At 32.9% G+C, this 17,499-nt stretch overlaps 3 protein-coding genes across 3 annotated transcripts; 1 reads left to right on the plus strand and 2 right to left on the minus strand.

The window, feature by feature from the left end:
* Window positions 1–1,326: 1,326 nt before the first annotated feature.
* Window positions 1,327–2,543, minus strand: LOC114276147 (protein FAR1-RELATED SEQUENCE 2-like). The gene is made up of 3 exons (XM_028217927.2): window positions 1,923–2,543; window positions 1,771–1,830; window positions 1,327–1,437 (listed from the first exon to the last, which is right to left on the minus strand). The coding sequence occupies exons 1-3, from the start codon at window positions 2,541–2,543 to the stop codon at window positions 1,327–1,329; spliced, it is 792 nt and encodes a 263-aa protein (XP_028073728.2).
* Window positions 2,544–2,572: 29 nt separating this feature from the next.
* On the minus strand, window positions 2,573–3,694 carry LOC114276148 (protein FAR1-RELATED SEQUENCE 5-like). Its single transcript, XM_028217928.2, has 2 exons — window positions 3,569–3,694; window positions 2,573–3,427 (listed from the first exon to the last, which is right to left on the minus strand). The coding sequence occupies exons 1-2, from the start codon at window positions 3,692–3,694 to the stop codon at window positions 2,573–2,575; spliced, it is 981 nt and encodes a 326-aa protein (XP_028073729.2).
* Window positions 3,695–3,788: 94 nt separating this feature from the next.
* LOC114276154 (putative germin-like protein 2-1) lies at window positions 3,789–15,440 on the plus strand. Its single transcript, XM_082885893.1, has 4 exons — window positions 3,789–3,819; window positions 9,010–9,093; window positions 9,525–9,763; window positions 15,135–15,440. The coding sequence occupies exons 1-4, from the start codon at window positions 3,789–3,791 to the stop codon at window positions 15,438–15,440; spliced, it is 660 nt and encodes a 219-aa protein (XP_082742019.1).
* Window positions 15,441–17,499: the final 2,059 nt, after the last annotated feature.

Here is a 17,499-nt window from a genome sequence, read left to right on the forward strand (position 1 = left end):
ATCATGACCTTGAGAAAGAAGTTTTTTTTTATTGGCTGTAAGAGTTGGGGTGTTTAGAATTTTATTTGTTAGGTGTGTTTTGTCACGGCATTGCCAAAGGGGGAGATTGTTAAGTTTTTATTCTTGGCAACCCCGTTTGACAAAACTCCTTTCAATGATATTTGTTTTCGCACTTTTTATTTTAGTAAGGCTATGAGTGTTTAGATGCGAATCCAACTCGAATTGTACCTTGCAGAGAAGTTTTGTGATGTTAATGCTTTCAAGATTGCCACTTCACTGATTATGACGGGGGTCGAGCTGCCCGGTCAGCTCGCGGGGTCGAGGGGCAGCGTCCCCGAAGCAAAATGCAAAAATGCAATCAAAGTTGCCTCCCCGCTTGAGCGTCCATTCCCTCGCTCGAGCGGAGATTAGTAATTTCCAGAAGTATGCGTGACTGCAAAAATACTGAAGTCTATGTTTTCACGCTCGAGCGTCCATTTCCTCGCTCGAGCGTACACCCTAGTGTGAAACACGTCATATAGTGTCCCCGCTCGAGCGTCCATTCCCATGCTCGAGCGGACCTCGCGATTTCAGATTCTATAAATTCGCAAATTGCTCCAAATCTAGGATTACTTCTCCAGATCTTCTTCTTGGGTTCTAGGGTTTATATCTAGGGATATTTTGCAAGTTTTCTTTGATGTTTTATTGAGTATTCAACTCATGGTTTAAGAAGCATACATTAAAGGTTCGTTTGTTCATTCTATATAAAAGAGAGAGTTGTTATTCGGTGGATTCTGAAGAATTTGAGCTTGAAGCTTTGGTGGATTCTGAAGTAGCTCATCGTCAAGACAATTCCGAGGTGAAGACGGGGTTGGAAGAGACACATAGGGGTTGGTTCAATTTGGGCGTGGATTCGCTAGGTAATTGAGAGTATACCTGTGTAATTCCTTTATATCTTCTTAGTGGATTGTTTTGTGGCTGTTGCCCGTGATTTTTTTATCACAATTGGAGGTGCTCCAATTGTGGTTTTTCCACGTAAAATCGTTGTGTCGATTTGTTTTGATTGTTTGATTGGGGTTGTTGTTTATTGCTTAAAATTGATACATAATTACAAATCAACATCTAGGGTTTCTAGATTTTTCAAAACACAATAACAGTGGTTTCTCCTTAAATAAACGTTGAATCCATATCTAATATGCACAATTTGATGCTCTATTATGTATTAAACATAAATAAAATAAAACACAATAACATTGGTGGCTTCTCCTTAAATAAACCTTAAATCTATTTCAATTTAATTCTAAAAAATAAAGCAAAAGGGTGGCCCGCTAGATAAATGTTTACATTTCAATTTTGCGAGGGTGGTTCCGAATGACTGAAAAAATCAAACAAACTATCATTACGAAAGACTGACTCAGCCACCATGGGACTGTGTTTTTCTAGATCAAATCCTAATCCCTGCAACCAAAAAAAAAAAAAAGGGATATAAGGAAATGCATTGGAAATAAATACACACATATATGTAAAAACAAAAATCTAGATTGCAAGCAAGTATATTACACACCTGAGAACTTTGTGGATTGTACGATGCTTGGGAAAACAAAGGCGTTGATAGTAGATAAGTTGGCGGGCATGCAAAATTAACATTGTGCATGTGCAGATTATATCTGGAATTCATTAGTTGTGGCTAATAGGGTATCTCAACATCCTAGTCCATAAAATATTGTTAGTAGTTTTATGATCATAATGTACTTAAGTAATATGATTTTAATAAAAATAATAAGATCTCACCGGTGTGTGGTTTGAAAATGAATTCTGAATATTTCTAGTGTTGCTTGACTGTCCAATACTCTAAAGAGATTGTAAAACATTTATTAGTACATTGCAAAATTTAAAAATAAATTTAGCTAATTCGAAATCAAGTACTTCGGTAAATTCAATACCTGAGTAAGGCGGGTAGGTTGTGAAACAACTTTTGTTCTCTTAGTAGTCTTCTCATGCCAAGGTTTTAATCTACTCCCACCCTTGTGTCTGTCCTCTTTCTTTTTTAAGCCCTTAGCTCGTGCAAAGTTTGGATCAACTACAAATTCTTTGGTACCCACTTCAATATTGCCTCCACTACCGAAAGTGTCTGAACCGTCTAATGAAGCCATCATATTGTCTACCTTTGCACACAAATCCCTAAGAGTTTCATTAACTAATTGATAGGCAAGTTTGCATTCAGATGATCGAGCTGCTAGTTTTACCATTCTAGGACAAAGATCTCTGTAGCGTGCTGCTATCACCAACTTAGGGTCATTCTTAACCACTGTAATTGTTTCTTCAATTGCACAATCCTTCGCATCTAGTCTCCATTGACCTAATATATACCTTTCAGGAATTTTCATAATATTCATTCTATCAAGCGCCTTAATTGCATGACCCCATAAAATTGCAAAACTCTCAAATTTTTGACAAGTGCAATGAATTTCTTGACAAATATTGTCTCCTCCTGACTCATTAACTTCCACATTACCTTTCACAATATACTCTCTATCCTCTCCATATAAGCCAATCACATCCATTACTTCTCTTCCTAACTCATGGTATCGCTTCACTTGACAACAAAAGGATGTGTGTAACTCATTATGAATAAGTCAAAGATAAGAGGGGTATACAACTTAGCAACTTGAATTAACATGGAAGAAATTTTCAACTTTGTTCTCGGCAATTGTTGTCTTGAATCGTATATGGTTTTTACTTCTTTATACCGCTTATCCATAACAACTCGATTGAAGTGTGTAAAAAATTGAACAATGTTATGGTCAACTTTTAAATGCCTCTTCAATTCTACATTCAAGCTTTCACTAAGTTGAGTGCTTCGTATTCTTGCAGCATATACCAACTTCATATACACATGCGCCCACTTCTCTCTAAGTTCCCAAGTCTTCTTTATCCATAAGTTCTCTTGTAAGTTATATTTATGAATAAAAGAATCCCAAGCTTCAACCAACTCATGCTCATCCTCATACCCAAAAATATAAGTTTTGAAATTGCAACCAAATTTTAAACCACCCTTGAATAAGTAGCCTAAATGCTTCAAAGCATTTTGCATTAGGTGAAAAGTGCACAATCCATGAAATACCTTGGGCATGATTTTAGAAATTGCCTTAGCCATTTCATGATTTTGATTTGTGAAAAAACTAATAGGCTTTTTTCCTGACATTGCATGCAAGAAAGTTTCAAATAACCACTCAAATGATGCTGTAATTTCATCATATAATAATGCAGCACCAAAAATCACAGTCATTCTGAAGTGGTTAAAGCCAGTAAATAAAGCAAGTAGACAGTACTCTTTGTTTGTTCGGAATGTTGTGTCAAATGACACAGCATCACCGAAAATGCCATAATCTGTAATTATCTGATGATCAGCCCAAAAAATGGTAGTAATCATCTCATCAACATCCAACTGAAATGCAAAGTAAAAATATGGATTTTCAATGGCTTGTTGCTGGAAATGTCTCAACAAACTTCCTGCTTCACTATATTGTAAGTTTCGTTACCTTTTTGCACGTAAGTAGGTTTTTTGATCCTCTCGCGTGAACCCTACAAATTCCTTCCCTTCTGCTAAGGCGCTAATAAGATTATGTGATGCCTTAAGTGATATACCAGTATCATCAGCTACATCGACATTTATACCTTGAGCATTACACAACTTTCTTTGAGATGACATCATATGCGTACATTGAGAAATATACAAAAAGTGGTTGTGATTATCATCAAACTTCATCAGAACCCATTTTGACAAGTCCCGTCTAAAAGATGTACACATGAATGCATTACATTTTGTTCTTGTCTCATGTTGAGGATGTTTTACTATTTTGTACCGTTTATCTTTTTCCTTTTCTCCCTCCTTACAACAAACAAACTTTCTATTAATCACGATACCATCTTTGTTACTTTTTGTATGGTAATCTCTTCTAATACTAAATCCCACAATCCTTCCATATTCATTGTAGAATTCATAAGCAGCTTCTTCCGAATCAAATTCCATTCCAACACATGGCATGGAATTCTTGGCCAACTCCTCAAGTGCACCATCTTCCATTTTTGCACTACTAAATATAAAGTCTAATAACAATAAAAATAGCACAAAAATAACATCAACAATAAGATAAATTACCACAATAAAAGATTGGTCCTTGGAAATCAAATAAAACAATAGACCAATAGTCTATTGTCAAAAAATGTTTTGTATTTAGTGAAAAGTCTCTCAAGATCTATTAATTTTTATATTTTTCTTGTATTTTAATAGTATTTGTTAGCAAAATTTTGAAATAATTGTGACCATATATATTAAATGATGGAACTTGTCATAAAAAACAACAAAAGAACATATGTGAGAACCAAAATGCAACATAACACAGTTAGGATTTGTAGGGGGAAGCCAATTACTATATCAAGAATTCAAAGGGCACTGGAAGCTTATTTAAAATTAAAAATTGATAATTAAAAAATCAAGATCAAAAGTATCTGTTCCTTAAACTATAGGAATTAAATTACTTGTTTAAAAGCTTACAAAAACATTATTATGTTTGTTTGTTTACATTGCTAATGCAAATACATTTGCTGCTAACTGTTAATTTATATTCTTAAAAATTACTAATTGAAGTCTTCATGAAAGGTACTGACATATATCATAACAAATTCTTATACATATCAAATTGTGAAGTTAATTTAACAGAGCATCAATTCCTAATCTAAAACACAATAACACATTCCTATAATAACAGAGCATCAATTTGAATTAAAAAAGATCATAAAATTTTTGAACTTACATTATGTGAAAACATAATGAAAATACCAACATTTAAATCACCATATACAATAACAGATTCTTATACATATCAAATTGTGAAGTTAATTTAACAGAACATCAATTCCTAATCCAAAACACAATAACACATTCCTACAATAACAGAGCATCAATTTGATACAAATCACTATATACATACACATATCAGAATCCTATAATATTATATTAAAATCCCAATCCAAAACACAATCTCTATTTAATATGAAAATAAATCACCATATATATATACATGACAGATTGTAATAAATACAAAATATATATATATATATATATATATATATTTTAAACTTGAGTGAAGATTCTTACAAAGCAAATAAGCAACCTTAATGACAATGGTGATGGTGGAGCTACGGTACAACAATGGCGGAGGATCGTTAGAGCAAACGGTGGAGGCATGGTGGAAGAACGACGGAGTAATGGTGGAGAGACGGCAGACAACCCAAACCCTTCCCGCTCCTAACAGACCCACGTTTTAGCTTGAATTGTTGTTTTGTATTTTACTTATAGCAGATTGTAAATTTTTTTTTATGCTGGAATACAGATTGTAATAAATATAATATATGTCCAAAATATTCAAGCCCTCTTAACAACCAAACCAATTTTTTATTTATTTATATGATGAAACGATGTCGTTTCAACTCACGGTAGTTACTACAGTGAGTTGCTCACAGCAGTACCCTCTCATATTTGATTAAAATACAAATCACCCTCTGTGGTTCTGAAAATTACATTCCACCTCTTGAGATATTTAATTTCATAACAAATCACTCATTTTATAAATAAATCATCGAGTCAATTAATAATTTTTAATGATGTTATAAATATGTTTCAATTAATAATTTAGATAATTTTATTATTATACAAGAGAGCAATTATGAATTTCTTCTTTTTAGTTAATTCTGTTAAATAAATTTTTTTAACAATGGGATATTTATAATTTTTTAAATTACAGGGGTAATTTATATTTTAAATAAATTTCAGGGATGTATTTATAGGTTACCCTTAAATTTAATATAATTATCTTTATTTTAATAGGAGTAAAGTGATGAAAATTAATATAAATAATGTACAAATATAAGAATAAAAAAAGATAAAATATATATTTTTTCTTTATCAACGTGAGACGCGAAGAGTCTTAAAAATTTAAAGTGCACAACTAGTACCTAGCCTAACCTATGAATCAATTATCAAAATCATAAATATACCTTTTTCTAAATTAAAAAAAAAAAATCGTAAATATACAAATGATATTCTTAAACATAGTTTCTTAATTTTTATTTTTATAATTTTAAATTCTCACTATTTCATGTGATTGTGACTAAATTAAAAATAAAAATAACAAATAGCAAAGGAAATCAAAATACAATTATCCAGCGACCAAAAAAGTAGAAAAAAAAAAGCATATATTGATGTTATGAGCAATGGCGGATCCAAAAAATTAAATCAGGATGGATACTTATTAATTATAACTTTATTTAATAATTTTTGAATTAATATTAAGTATAAAAAATTAAATAAATTGTTACAAAAGTATTTCATATAAAATTTTACAATTAATTTCGAGTAAAATGAAAAAGAAAATATTGCGTGTAACTAGTGTATCTTGAATAATGTAAAAAATTCATATATTTAAACTGTAAAATAAATTATATAATGGTAAGATAAATCAAATTTTTACAAAATTTGAATAAAAATTTCATATAATAGTGATATCACGTCATTATTAACATATGATATCACAAACCAATAGTAAAGCAACATATGAAGGATGAACTCCACATGCAAATATAATTAACACTCTAGTAATTTTTACATATTTATAGTGAGATTAATTATATTTACATATCAATAATGATGAATATTACTTTTATATTGAGATTTTTTCACAAAATTTTCATACATAAAAATATAATTTGTTGTAATCACTTCATTTTCAAAAAAAAATTACTATTATTTTCATAAATTTAAAAATGTCCTTAATATTTTATTCTAAATATTATTTGGTTAAAATTTTATTTAAACAAAAAAAAAAAATTCAAAAGAGGCACGTGACCCCCAGTCCCCATGTGCTCCGCCACTAGTTACAAAAATCTACACATACTACTTTGTCTTTCATGGCAATCTTGTCTCTCTACAATTGTCGAAACATTAATAAGAATGGTGAAACACATTTGAGTGTTGTAAACTACATACAAACACCAGAATTTTAATAAGTTGTACTCTCTTGAATTTCTTTTTACAAAGTAAATAAGAAATAAAATGACAAAAAAATTAAAAAATAATATGAAAACAGAACGTCTATTGCCATTTGTCATTTCGAAATTGCACTTGGAGTATTTAGATTGGGCATCATGTTTCTCCGTCTTTGACTCAAAACTAAGCCGGCTTAAGGTCATAAAAATTTAAAACAAGTTTTAACAAAGAAAATAAATAAATAAATAATAACAGTAGTTTGTAAGCTCATTGCTGCTTCATCTTATTTTGATGTTTAGCCTCTTTTTTTTTAATTTTTAAATATGTTATTTTTTAAAACTTTTTAGATCCAACTCAATTAGATAATTTTAATTTTTTAAAAAAATGCAAAAATGACAAATTGCAAGCTGTTTTTTTTGGGGACAAAATTTGACTTACTTCTGCCTTAGTGAATAAAATCGATACTTTTTTTTTATTTAATTTTTTAGAATCGTAAATAGTTAAAAAAATTGATTCAAAGTTGAAAAAAAGACAAAATTAAAGTTGAAAAATAAGCTGACTATTAGTTTTAGTCAAATATGCCTCCGTTTAGGATGTGAGTTAGTTTTTTTAGTTTTTTTGTTATTTTAACAGGTTTTTTTAGTAATTTTTTAGTTTTTTAGCTAAAATATGATATAAAAAAAACTAAAATATTTGGGATGACTTTTTGGCTTTTTACGAAAAGATGTACAAAAAGTGGAGAGAAAAGGAAATCTTTGACTTTTTGGTATAGGTTGTTGGCTTTTTGATTTTTTTAGTAACTTTTTGGCTAAAAAAGCCACTTGCCAAACGAGGCCTTAGGCTCTAAAAAGTCTCGTTTGAGATAATTTTTTTGACTTTTTTAACTTTTGTGAGAGAAAAAATAAAATGATTATGATTTAGATGTGACATTTTGTCATATTTGGCTATAATAGTCAGTTTTGACCTATATAGCTATTTTAGCCCAAATAAACATGCCAAACATACGGGTGATTGTTCAGTACTCCTAGAGTATGGACACGTAGTGTTCCATAAGATTTTTATTGGTGGAGAGACACAAGGGCCCACGATTTATGTTGGAAATGGGGGACGACATGGGGCTAACTAATTGGTGATTGGTTTGGAGTATGGACACGTAGTGCTCCATAAGATTTTTATTGGTGGAGAGACACAAGGGCCCACGATTTATGTTGGAGATGGGGGGACGACATGGGGCTAACTAATTGGTGATTGATTTGGAGTATGGACACGTGGTGCTCCGGGATTATTGAATAATTTCCCCAAACATAAACATATATCTTAAAAAAAGTCTCTCTCTCTCTCCAAAAAAATCTAATGATATAATATCAATTACACATTATAAAATTATATCATTTTATATTTAAACTTTGAATTAAAGCAGAAAAATCCATGACAAATGATCATATTTTTATTCAGATTTAGTTATTGAGACAATAGCCTTTTATATTTAGACTTTGAATTAAAGCTGTGAGATCCATGACAAATGATCATATTTTTATTCAGATCCAGTTATTGAGACAATTGAAAGAACATTTCCTTATTTTGGAATCCTTTATCCTTTCTTTGTTTTGAATCATTGGATTAGACATAACTTGGGTAATTCTTAATCATTTCAAAAAAATCCATTAGTACTTGTATTTTATGTATGAGTTAGTGATAAATTAGACATGGTCATACAAATGCAGAAATCTTCCTCATGGTTGGACGGCACAATAATAAATTAATAAGGTAATCCTTGCATATTCATGCAAACTTGTTTGTATATTGTCAATATTATCACCCCTCTTTTGTCTCTCTATATAGAGCTCTCAAACCATGCATTGTTTCACATCTCCACTTATCAGGCTCTCTTGCATTTCATAGCTCTCTCTTGTTGGGTTTGAAATTGAAATTCAAAGGCAATTTCAAGATGGAAACAAATGCTATCTTGTTGGGTTTGATAGTTCTCATCAGTAGTTCCTCTCTTGCCTTTTCCTTTGAGCCTAGTCCCTTGCAGGACTTCTGCATTGCAGACACTAACAACTCAGGTATATATATATTGCATGCATGTATAATAGTGATATCACGTATCAATATTATCAATTAATGAGAAATTTCACATTATAATAGTGAGAACAATGTGGTTGAATCAGTTGGAAACAAGAAATAAATATCCCATCCAACTTGATTTACAATTTTTAGTGATAGGTAATACAACTTAAAATGATATCATCATTGCACCTAATATTTATTGGGCGTGGAGGTTTTATACCATTAATCTCGGCTTGCATAGAGAGTTAAGAGTCGATATATAATTATTCAACTGTTCAAAATGAGCAATTTGATATAATATGCTTGTAGTTATGGCTCACACTTTCTTTGATAATTGAATAGTCAATTTAATGTGAAAAAAAGGTTTGAAAATGAGATATATGTGCAATTGATTGTTTCTTATTTGTTTTTGGTTCATCTTTTGCAGTTAGAGTGAACGGCATGGCATGCAAAGATCCCAAGCTAGCTCAAGCCTCTGATTTCTCATTTGGAGGCCTCAACATAGCAGGCAACACATCAAACCAAGTTGGCTCAAAGGTCACCCCAGTCTCTGTGGCCCAAATTCCAGGGCTCAACACCCTTGGTGTGTCCATGGTACGCATCGACTACGCACCATGGGGCATCAACCCTCCTCACACTCACCCACGTGCTACCGAAATCTTGACGGTTCTTGATGTTAAGGAAAATCGATGTGATTCCCCACAAGTAAATCAATCAATGGGAATAAAAACTAATGCGGAAAAATTAAATCAAAGGCAACACAAGAATTTTTACGTGGTTCCCTCAATGTGAGGTACGTCCACGGGATCGAAATCCGATTCCACTATCAACCAAAGAGTTTTAAACGATTACAAACGAGACACCAATGGGCTCACAAAATCACCCTTAGGTGAATTCCAAATAATCACAAATAAACAAAGAGGAAAGACCTCACCAAATAGATGAACCAAAATCTTCAAAACCAAAGTTGTAGAAGATCCAAAATAATTTTCCAAATCAACCCACACAAAGATTGCTGAAATCCTTCCACTAAATCAAACCGGCAGCATGCTTGTCTACAATGATGATTACCCAAGAAGATCATCCAGCACACACACATACAAAAACAGCCGCTGCCCTCATCTCCTACGGCACACCCAAAACAATATATATATATATATATATATATATATATTGTGAATCTAGGGTTTTGTTTTATCAAACCTTAGTTGTTACCAAATTAGATTGGGTTTCCACAAATATAATATATAAAAATATATTATACTAAACCAAGCCAAATTAAAACTCTTTTAATGAATCAATTGGGTCCCACACTCCAATAAGGAGGTATACCCAACAATTCTCCCCCTACCGACTTAGGTGGAGACATCAACCATACCCGCCAAAGTTCGACACTTTAAATGTTTGTCTCTCGACAAAGTCTTTGTCAACATGTCTGAAATATTATCATCTGTGTGAACCTTTTCGAGTTGTAACAATTTTGAATCTAACACATCACGAATCCAATGGTATCTCACATCAATGTGTTTCGATCTCGAATGAAAAGTAGAATTTTTACTCAAGTGAATAGCACTTTGACTATCACAATAAAGCACATACTTTTCTTGCTTCAAACCCAACTCTTGCAAAAATTTCTTCAGCCATAACTCTTCTTTGCAAGCTTCTGTAATAGCAATAAATTCAGCTTCGGTAGTTGAGAGAGCAACACATTTTTGTAATTTAGATTGCCATGCCACAGCTCCCCCTGCAAAAGTCATCAAATACCCCGAAGTAGATTTCCTAGAATCAACATCACCGGCCATGTCAGAATCTGTGAACCCATCAAGCATCGGCTTACCATCCCCAAAACACAAACACACCTTCGAAGTCCCTCGAAGATACCTTAGAATCCATTTTACCGCTGCCCAATGTTCTTTGCCCGGATTAGAGAGAAACCGACTCACCACACCAACTGCGTGAGCAATATCCGGCCTTGTACAAACCATGGCGTACATCAAAGAACCAACTGCTGAAGCATAAGGAACTTTCTGCATCTCTTCCTTGTCTTTCTCACTTGTAGGACATTGATTCGAACTAAGCTTGAAATGACCCGCAAGTGGACAACCAACCGGCTTCGCTTTATCCATATTGAACCTCTCAAGAACTTTCTCAACGTAGCTTTCTTGAGACAACCAAATCAGCCCCTCTTTGCGATCACGAACAATTTTCATACCAAGAATTTGCTTTGCCGGTCCCAAATCTTTCATAGCAAAAGACTTGCTCAACTCCAATTTCAACCTGTTTATCATGGTAGAATCTTGACCCACAATTAACATGTCATCAACATAAAGCAAAAGAATAATAAATTTACCATCTGGAAAATTTTTCACAAACACACAATGGTCCGAAGTGGTTTTAGTAAAACCATTATTCATCATGAAAGAGTCAAATTTTTTGTACCATTGCCGCGGGGCTTGCTTGAGACCATACAAACTTTTCTTCAATTTGCAAACAAATTTCTCTTTCCCTTTTTCCACAAATCCTTCCGGTTGCTCCATGTAAATTTCTTCTTCAAGGTCACCATGAAGAAATGCGGTCTTCACATCAAGTTGCTCAACTTCAAGGTTCATACTTGCAGCCATGCCAAGTACAACCCGAATAGAAGACATCTTTACAACCGGTGAGAAAATTTCATCAAAATCAATACCTTTCTTTTGCCCAAAGCCTTTCACAACAAGACGTGCCTTGTACCTCAGATTCTTGCCATCATTCTTCAATTTGAAAACCCACTTATTTTTCAGAATTTTCCTCCCCTTAGGCAACTTCACTAAATCATAAGTATGATTTTCAACTAAGGAATTCATCTCCTCTTCCATGGCCTTTTTCCAATCACCTTTCTTTGCATGCTCAATTGCTTCTTGGTAGCTCTCCGGCTCCCCTTGATCAGAAATCAACACAAATTCATTGGGAGGATACTTTCTTGAAGGTTGTCGGTCCCTTGTAGATTTCCTCAACTCAAGTTGTGGTGGTAGTTCTTGAGTTGGATGCTCTTCCTCAATTTCTGACTCAACTTCATTAGAATTAGCATCATCCTCTACATCTTCAATAGGTGGCTGCACATCTCCCCCATTTTCATCATCAACTGAAGATGAAGGCGATAAATCCATGTCAATGAGATCACTAGCTTTTGGCTCCGGTTGATCACCTTTGCCAAAGTCTTCAATTGTTTGGTCTTCAAGAAACACAACATCACGGCTTCGAATGACTTTCTTGTCGACCGGATCCCACAATCTATATCCAAATTCATCACGCCCATAGCCAAGAAAAATACATTGTCTTGACTTACTATCAAGCTTGGACCTCTCATCTTTTGGAATGTGAACAAAAGCTCGGCAACCAAACACTCTCAAGTGCTCATAAGACACATCTTTGCCGGTCCAAACTCTTTCTGGAACATCACCATTCAATGGATAGGAAGGAGACAAATTGATCACATCAACCGCTGTCTTCAATGCCTCACCCCAAAAGGATCTTGGCAATTTAGCTTGTGAAAGCAAACACCTTGTTCTTTCCACAATGGTGCGGTTCATCCTCTCGGCAACCCCATTTTGTTGAGGAGTCTTCTTAACTGTCTTTTGGTGTCGAATACCTTGGCTGCGACAATACTCATCAAATGGCCCAATGTATTCACCACCATTGTCTGATCGGATGCACTTCAATTTCTGCCCTGTTTCTCTTTCAACCATGGCCTGAAAATGCTTAAATACTTCTAGAACTTGATCTTTAGTTTTTAGTAAAAAAGCCCAAACTTTCCTTGAATAATCATCAATGAAAGTAACAAAATAAAGTGCACCACCATGTGTTCTAACTTTTAAAGGACCACAAACATCAGAATGAATCAACTCCAAAACATTTTCTTTTCTAGAAACAACATTTTTATGAAAAGAAACTCTATGTTGTTTACCCGCCAAACAATGAACACAAGTTTTAAGATGTGTACCTTTCAAACCGGGTAGAAGCTCTTTCTTGAACAATACTTGCAGCCCCTTTTCACTCATATGGCCAAGCCGCTTGTGCCATAATTCAGTAGAAGTATCTTCTTCAAGTGCATTGACAACACCTTTACAAATTTTTCCTTGCATCGAATAAAGTGTATGAGTCTTCTTACACTTAGCCACCACCAAGGAACCCTTTGTGAGCTTCCATATTCCATCACCAAATTTGTTGTTGAAGCCTTCATCATCTAGCTTCCCAGTAGAGATCAAATTGAGGCGAATGTCGGGAACATGCCTCACGTCTTTAAGCAATAACTTGCAGCCCAAATTTGTTTCCAAGCAAACATCACCCATGCCGATAATCTTGGACAAACCTTCATTACCCATTCGAACAGAACCATAATCTCCTTCGGTGTAGGTAGTGAAGAAATCAACTCGAGAAGTCACATGAAAAGAAGCACCGGAATCAATCACCCAATTGCTCTCTTGGCCCACAAAATTGATACAATCATCTTCACAAACGACCATGAGATCAGCATTGGTAGTAACTGCCGTTGTGTCTTCTTGCTTCTTGTCCACACTTTTGTCACGCCTTTTCTCCTTATTCTTGAGCTTTCGGCATTCCCGCTTCATGTGCCCTTTCTCATGGCAATAATAGCACTCAACGTCTTTCTTTGAAAAAGAGCCATCTCTTGACTTGTCACGGCTTTGATCACGACCATGAGGAGTCTTACTCCTCCCCCTTGTTTTGCTTCGGCCTCTCACAACGAATGCTTCCGAATGAGAGGAACCCGCTGATTTTCTTCTAGTTTCTTCATTCAACAGGCTACTAGTGACTTGGCCCATTGTGACAACTCCATCGGGCGCTGAATTACTAACTGTCACAACCAAAGTCTCCCAACTTTCGGGCAAAGAACTAAGTAGCATCAAAGCCTGCAACTCATCATCAAAAATAATTTTCATAGAAGCAAGTTGGTTAACAATACTCTTTATTTCATTCAGATGTTCCGGAATAGGGCTGCCCTCTTTATATTTTAAATTAACCAACTTACGAAACAGAAAAGCTTTATTTGTGGCTGATTTCCTATCATAAAGGCCCTCTAATTTTTTCCATAAATCATGTGCTGAAGTTTCAGTAGCAACATGATGAAACACACTGTCATCAATCCATTGACGGATAACACCAACGGCTTTTCGATTAAGCCTATTCCATTCATCATCTTTCATACCCTCGGGTTTGCCAGAATCACCCTCAATGGGTCCATATAAATCTTTACAAAATAATAGGTCCTCCATTTTAGTTTTCCAAGTTACCCAATTGCTTCCATTGAAGCTAGACATACGACCCACATTCCCCTCCATTGATTTACACAAATAAATAAATTCAAATAAACCGTAAGCTCTGATACCAGTTGTTAAGGAAAATCGATGTGATTCCCCACAAGTAAATCAATCAATGGGAATAAAAACTAATGCGGAAAAATTAAATCAAAGGCAACACAAGAATTTTTACGTGGTTCCCTCAATGTGAGGTACGTCCACGGGATCGAAATCCGATTCCACTATCAACCAAAGAGTTTTAAACGATTACAAACGAGACACCAATGGGCTCACAAAATCACCCTTAGGTGAATTCCAAATAATCACAAATAAACAAAGAGGAAAGACCTCACCAAATAGATGAACCAAAATCTTCAAAACCAAAGTTGTAGAAGATCCAAAATAATTTTCCAAATCAACCCACACAAAGATTGCTGAAATCCTTCCACTAAATCAAACCGGCAGCATGCTTGTCTACAATGATGATTACCCAAGAAGATCATCCAGCACACACACATACAAAAACAGCCGCTGCCCTCATCTCCTACGGCACACCCAAAACAATATATATATATATATATATATATATATTGTGAATCTAGGGTTTTGTTTTATCAAACCTTAGTTGTTACCAAATTAGATTGGGTTTCCACAAATATAATATATAAAAATATATTATACTAAACCAAGCCAAATTAAAACTCTTTTAATGAATCAATTGGGTCCCACACTCCAATAAGGAGGTATACCCAACACTTGAAGGCACCCTCCACGTTGGCTTTGTCACATCCAACCCTGAAAACCGTCTCATCAGCAAAATCCTCTACGAGGGTGACGTGTTTGTGTTTCCAATCGGACTTATTCACTTTCAAAGGAATGTTGGGTATGGAAATGCTGTCGCCATTGCTGCATTGAGCAGCCAAAACCCCGGTGTCATCACCATTGCCAATGCTGTTTTCAAATCAAACCCTCGAATTTCTAGTGATGTTCTTGCCAAGGCATTCCAGATTGACAAGAGCATAGTTGATGCAATCCAGTCGCGCAACTAGATGCTGAAGCAAGGGTCGAGATGAGGACACAGAAATTTCATTATTAGATGTGTGATTTTTTCATATGTGACTAGAATTATCCTTTGCATTCTTTGCGTTTGAGTCTGATTTACGGTCTTATTTGAATTTGTATTACCATTTATTTGCTGTTAAGTGTGCCCAATAAACTTATTATTAATACTTTGTTTTGAATTTTTTTCATAATTCATGTTCTTCTATTCCTTAATATACATATAGGCCATGTTTGATTCCACAAGACTAATAGTGAGGTATTAATAATCCAATCAAATTAGTGTGGTATTCACAATCCCACCTCTACCCCATTACTAATAATCCTACAAATTTGTTGGATTAATTATCCATTGGATTGATAATCCTAAAACAAAATGTCAACACAAATATAGGATAATTGGACCCGCGGATTAATAATCCCAATCCTATGCTCTAATCCTTCCCATCAAACATGCCAATACTGTTTTTTGCAAACAAATATATGGAATTTTATAAGAAATTTCATTTTATAGGATGAAAAGCTAAAGCTGATAATAACTTTCAATTTTAATCAAAAAGTCACTATAAGTTGTAATATTATTCTCTCTATTTTTTTATACAATTTTTTTTTTTTTTGTAAAAAGTCAAAAAATTATTAAATTAACATATTTCCAAATGAGGTTTTAGGAAAATGATATTAATTGGGAGAAGGTATTTAAAGTGCTCATTTGGCAATGATTTTTTTAGTTATTTTTTGATTTTTTAACTTGGGACTTTTTTAGTTGTTTGGTATTCTTGTTTAGCTTTTTTGACTTTTTAACTTTGGAATGACGGTTTTTTTTTTTTTTTTTTTTATCTTTTTGTGATTTTTGTTTTTTGTGTAATTATTTGACTTTTTTTTTTTGTCCTTTCTGTAATTTTTTAGCCTAACACAAAAATCAAACGACCTCTTTTGGCAATACCTTATTCCAACCATCTAGAAATCATACACTCACTTATATGTAACTTAAATGTGAGTTTTTTTTTTTTTTTTTCATTTTTTAAATAATGATTCTGGAGCATATAATAATTTATCCTTTTATGAGAGTGTGGATATCATTTCACTTATTATTATTATTATTATTATTATTATTATTATGATGAAAATTTAGGAACATATTATATTGATCATGCAAATTCACTTTACTACCAACAAACAAGTTTTTTTTTAATTTTTTTTAATTTTTAAAATTGCTTTTTTATTTTCAAAAGTATAAAAAATAAAAATTGATATATAAAATTGGTTTGACAAACTTTTTTCAAAATCTGTTATAAAAAAGCACTTTCATGAAAAGAAAAAATTTAATTATTTTCTGAAATCCCACAATATTTTTCATAAGTAAGTGAGAAGAATAATAAGAAAGTTATAAAAATTCAAGTTTAAAAAACAAAAAAAAACAAAAATACTAAAGAGAATCTTAGGCTCCGTTTTGTTACGATCTCAAATTATAGTTTCACCCATTGATTTGAGTATGTTGTTTGCTTTGAGCTTTCAAATCATAATTCTACACCTATTTTTCATAACTCAATTCAAAACATAATCATTACTTTTCAAAACTCATAACTAAACACATAATTCAAAACATAATTCAAATCAATATTTTAATTTTTTTAATATTTTTAATATTTAAATATTTAAAAAATATTTTAATTTTGTTAAGATTTTAAATATTTTAATATTTAAATATGTTACGATTTTTTTAATTTTTTGAATATTTTAATTTCAAAATATTACGATTTTAATTTTTTTAATTTTAAAATGTTTTATAAAAATAAATTCAAACTCTATTTTATAAAAATATTTTTAAATATTTTAAATTTTTTGTTATGTATTTGGTTACGATTTGAGTGTAAAGTTATGAAAGTAGTTTGGAGTTTCGAGTTATGTGTTTGGTTATGAGTTTTAAAAATAATTTATTAATTGAGTTTTGTTTTATGTGTTTGGTTACAATTTGAGTGTAGAATTATTTTTAAATTTAAAATATTAACATTTTAAATTATTTAAATTTTTACAATTTAAATTTTTTGA

The sequence above is a fragment of the Camellia sinensis genome, chromosome 8, assembly GCF_055761805.1.
Source record: "Camellia sinensis isolate YWXY chromosome 8, ASM5576180v1, whole genome shotgun sequence".
NCBI lineage: Eukaryota > Viridiplantae > Streptophyta > Magnoliopsida > Ericales > Theaceae > Camellia > Camellia sinensis.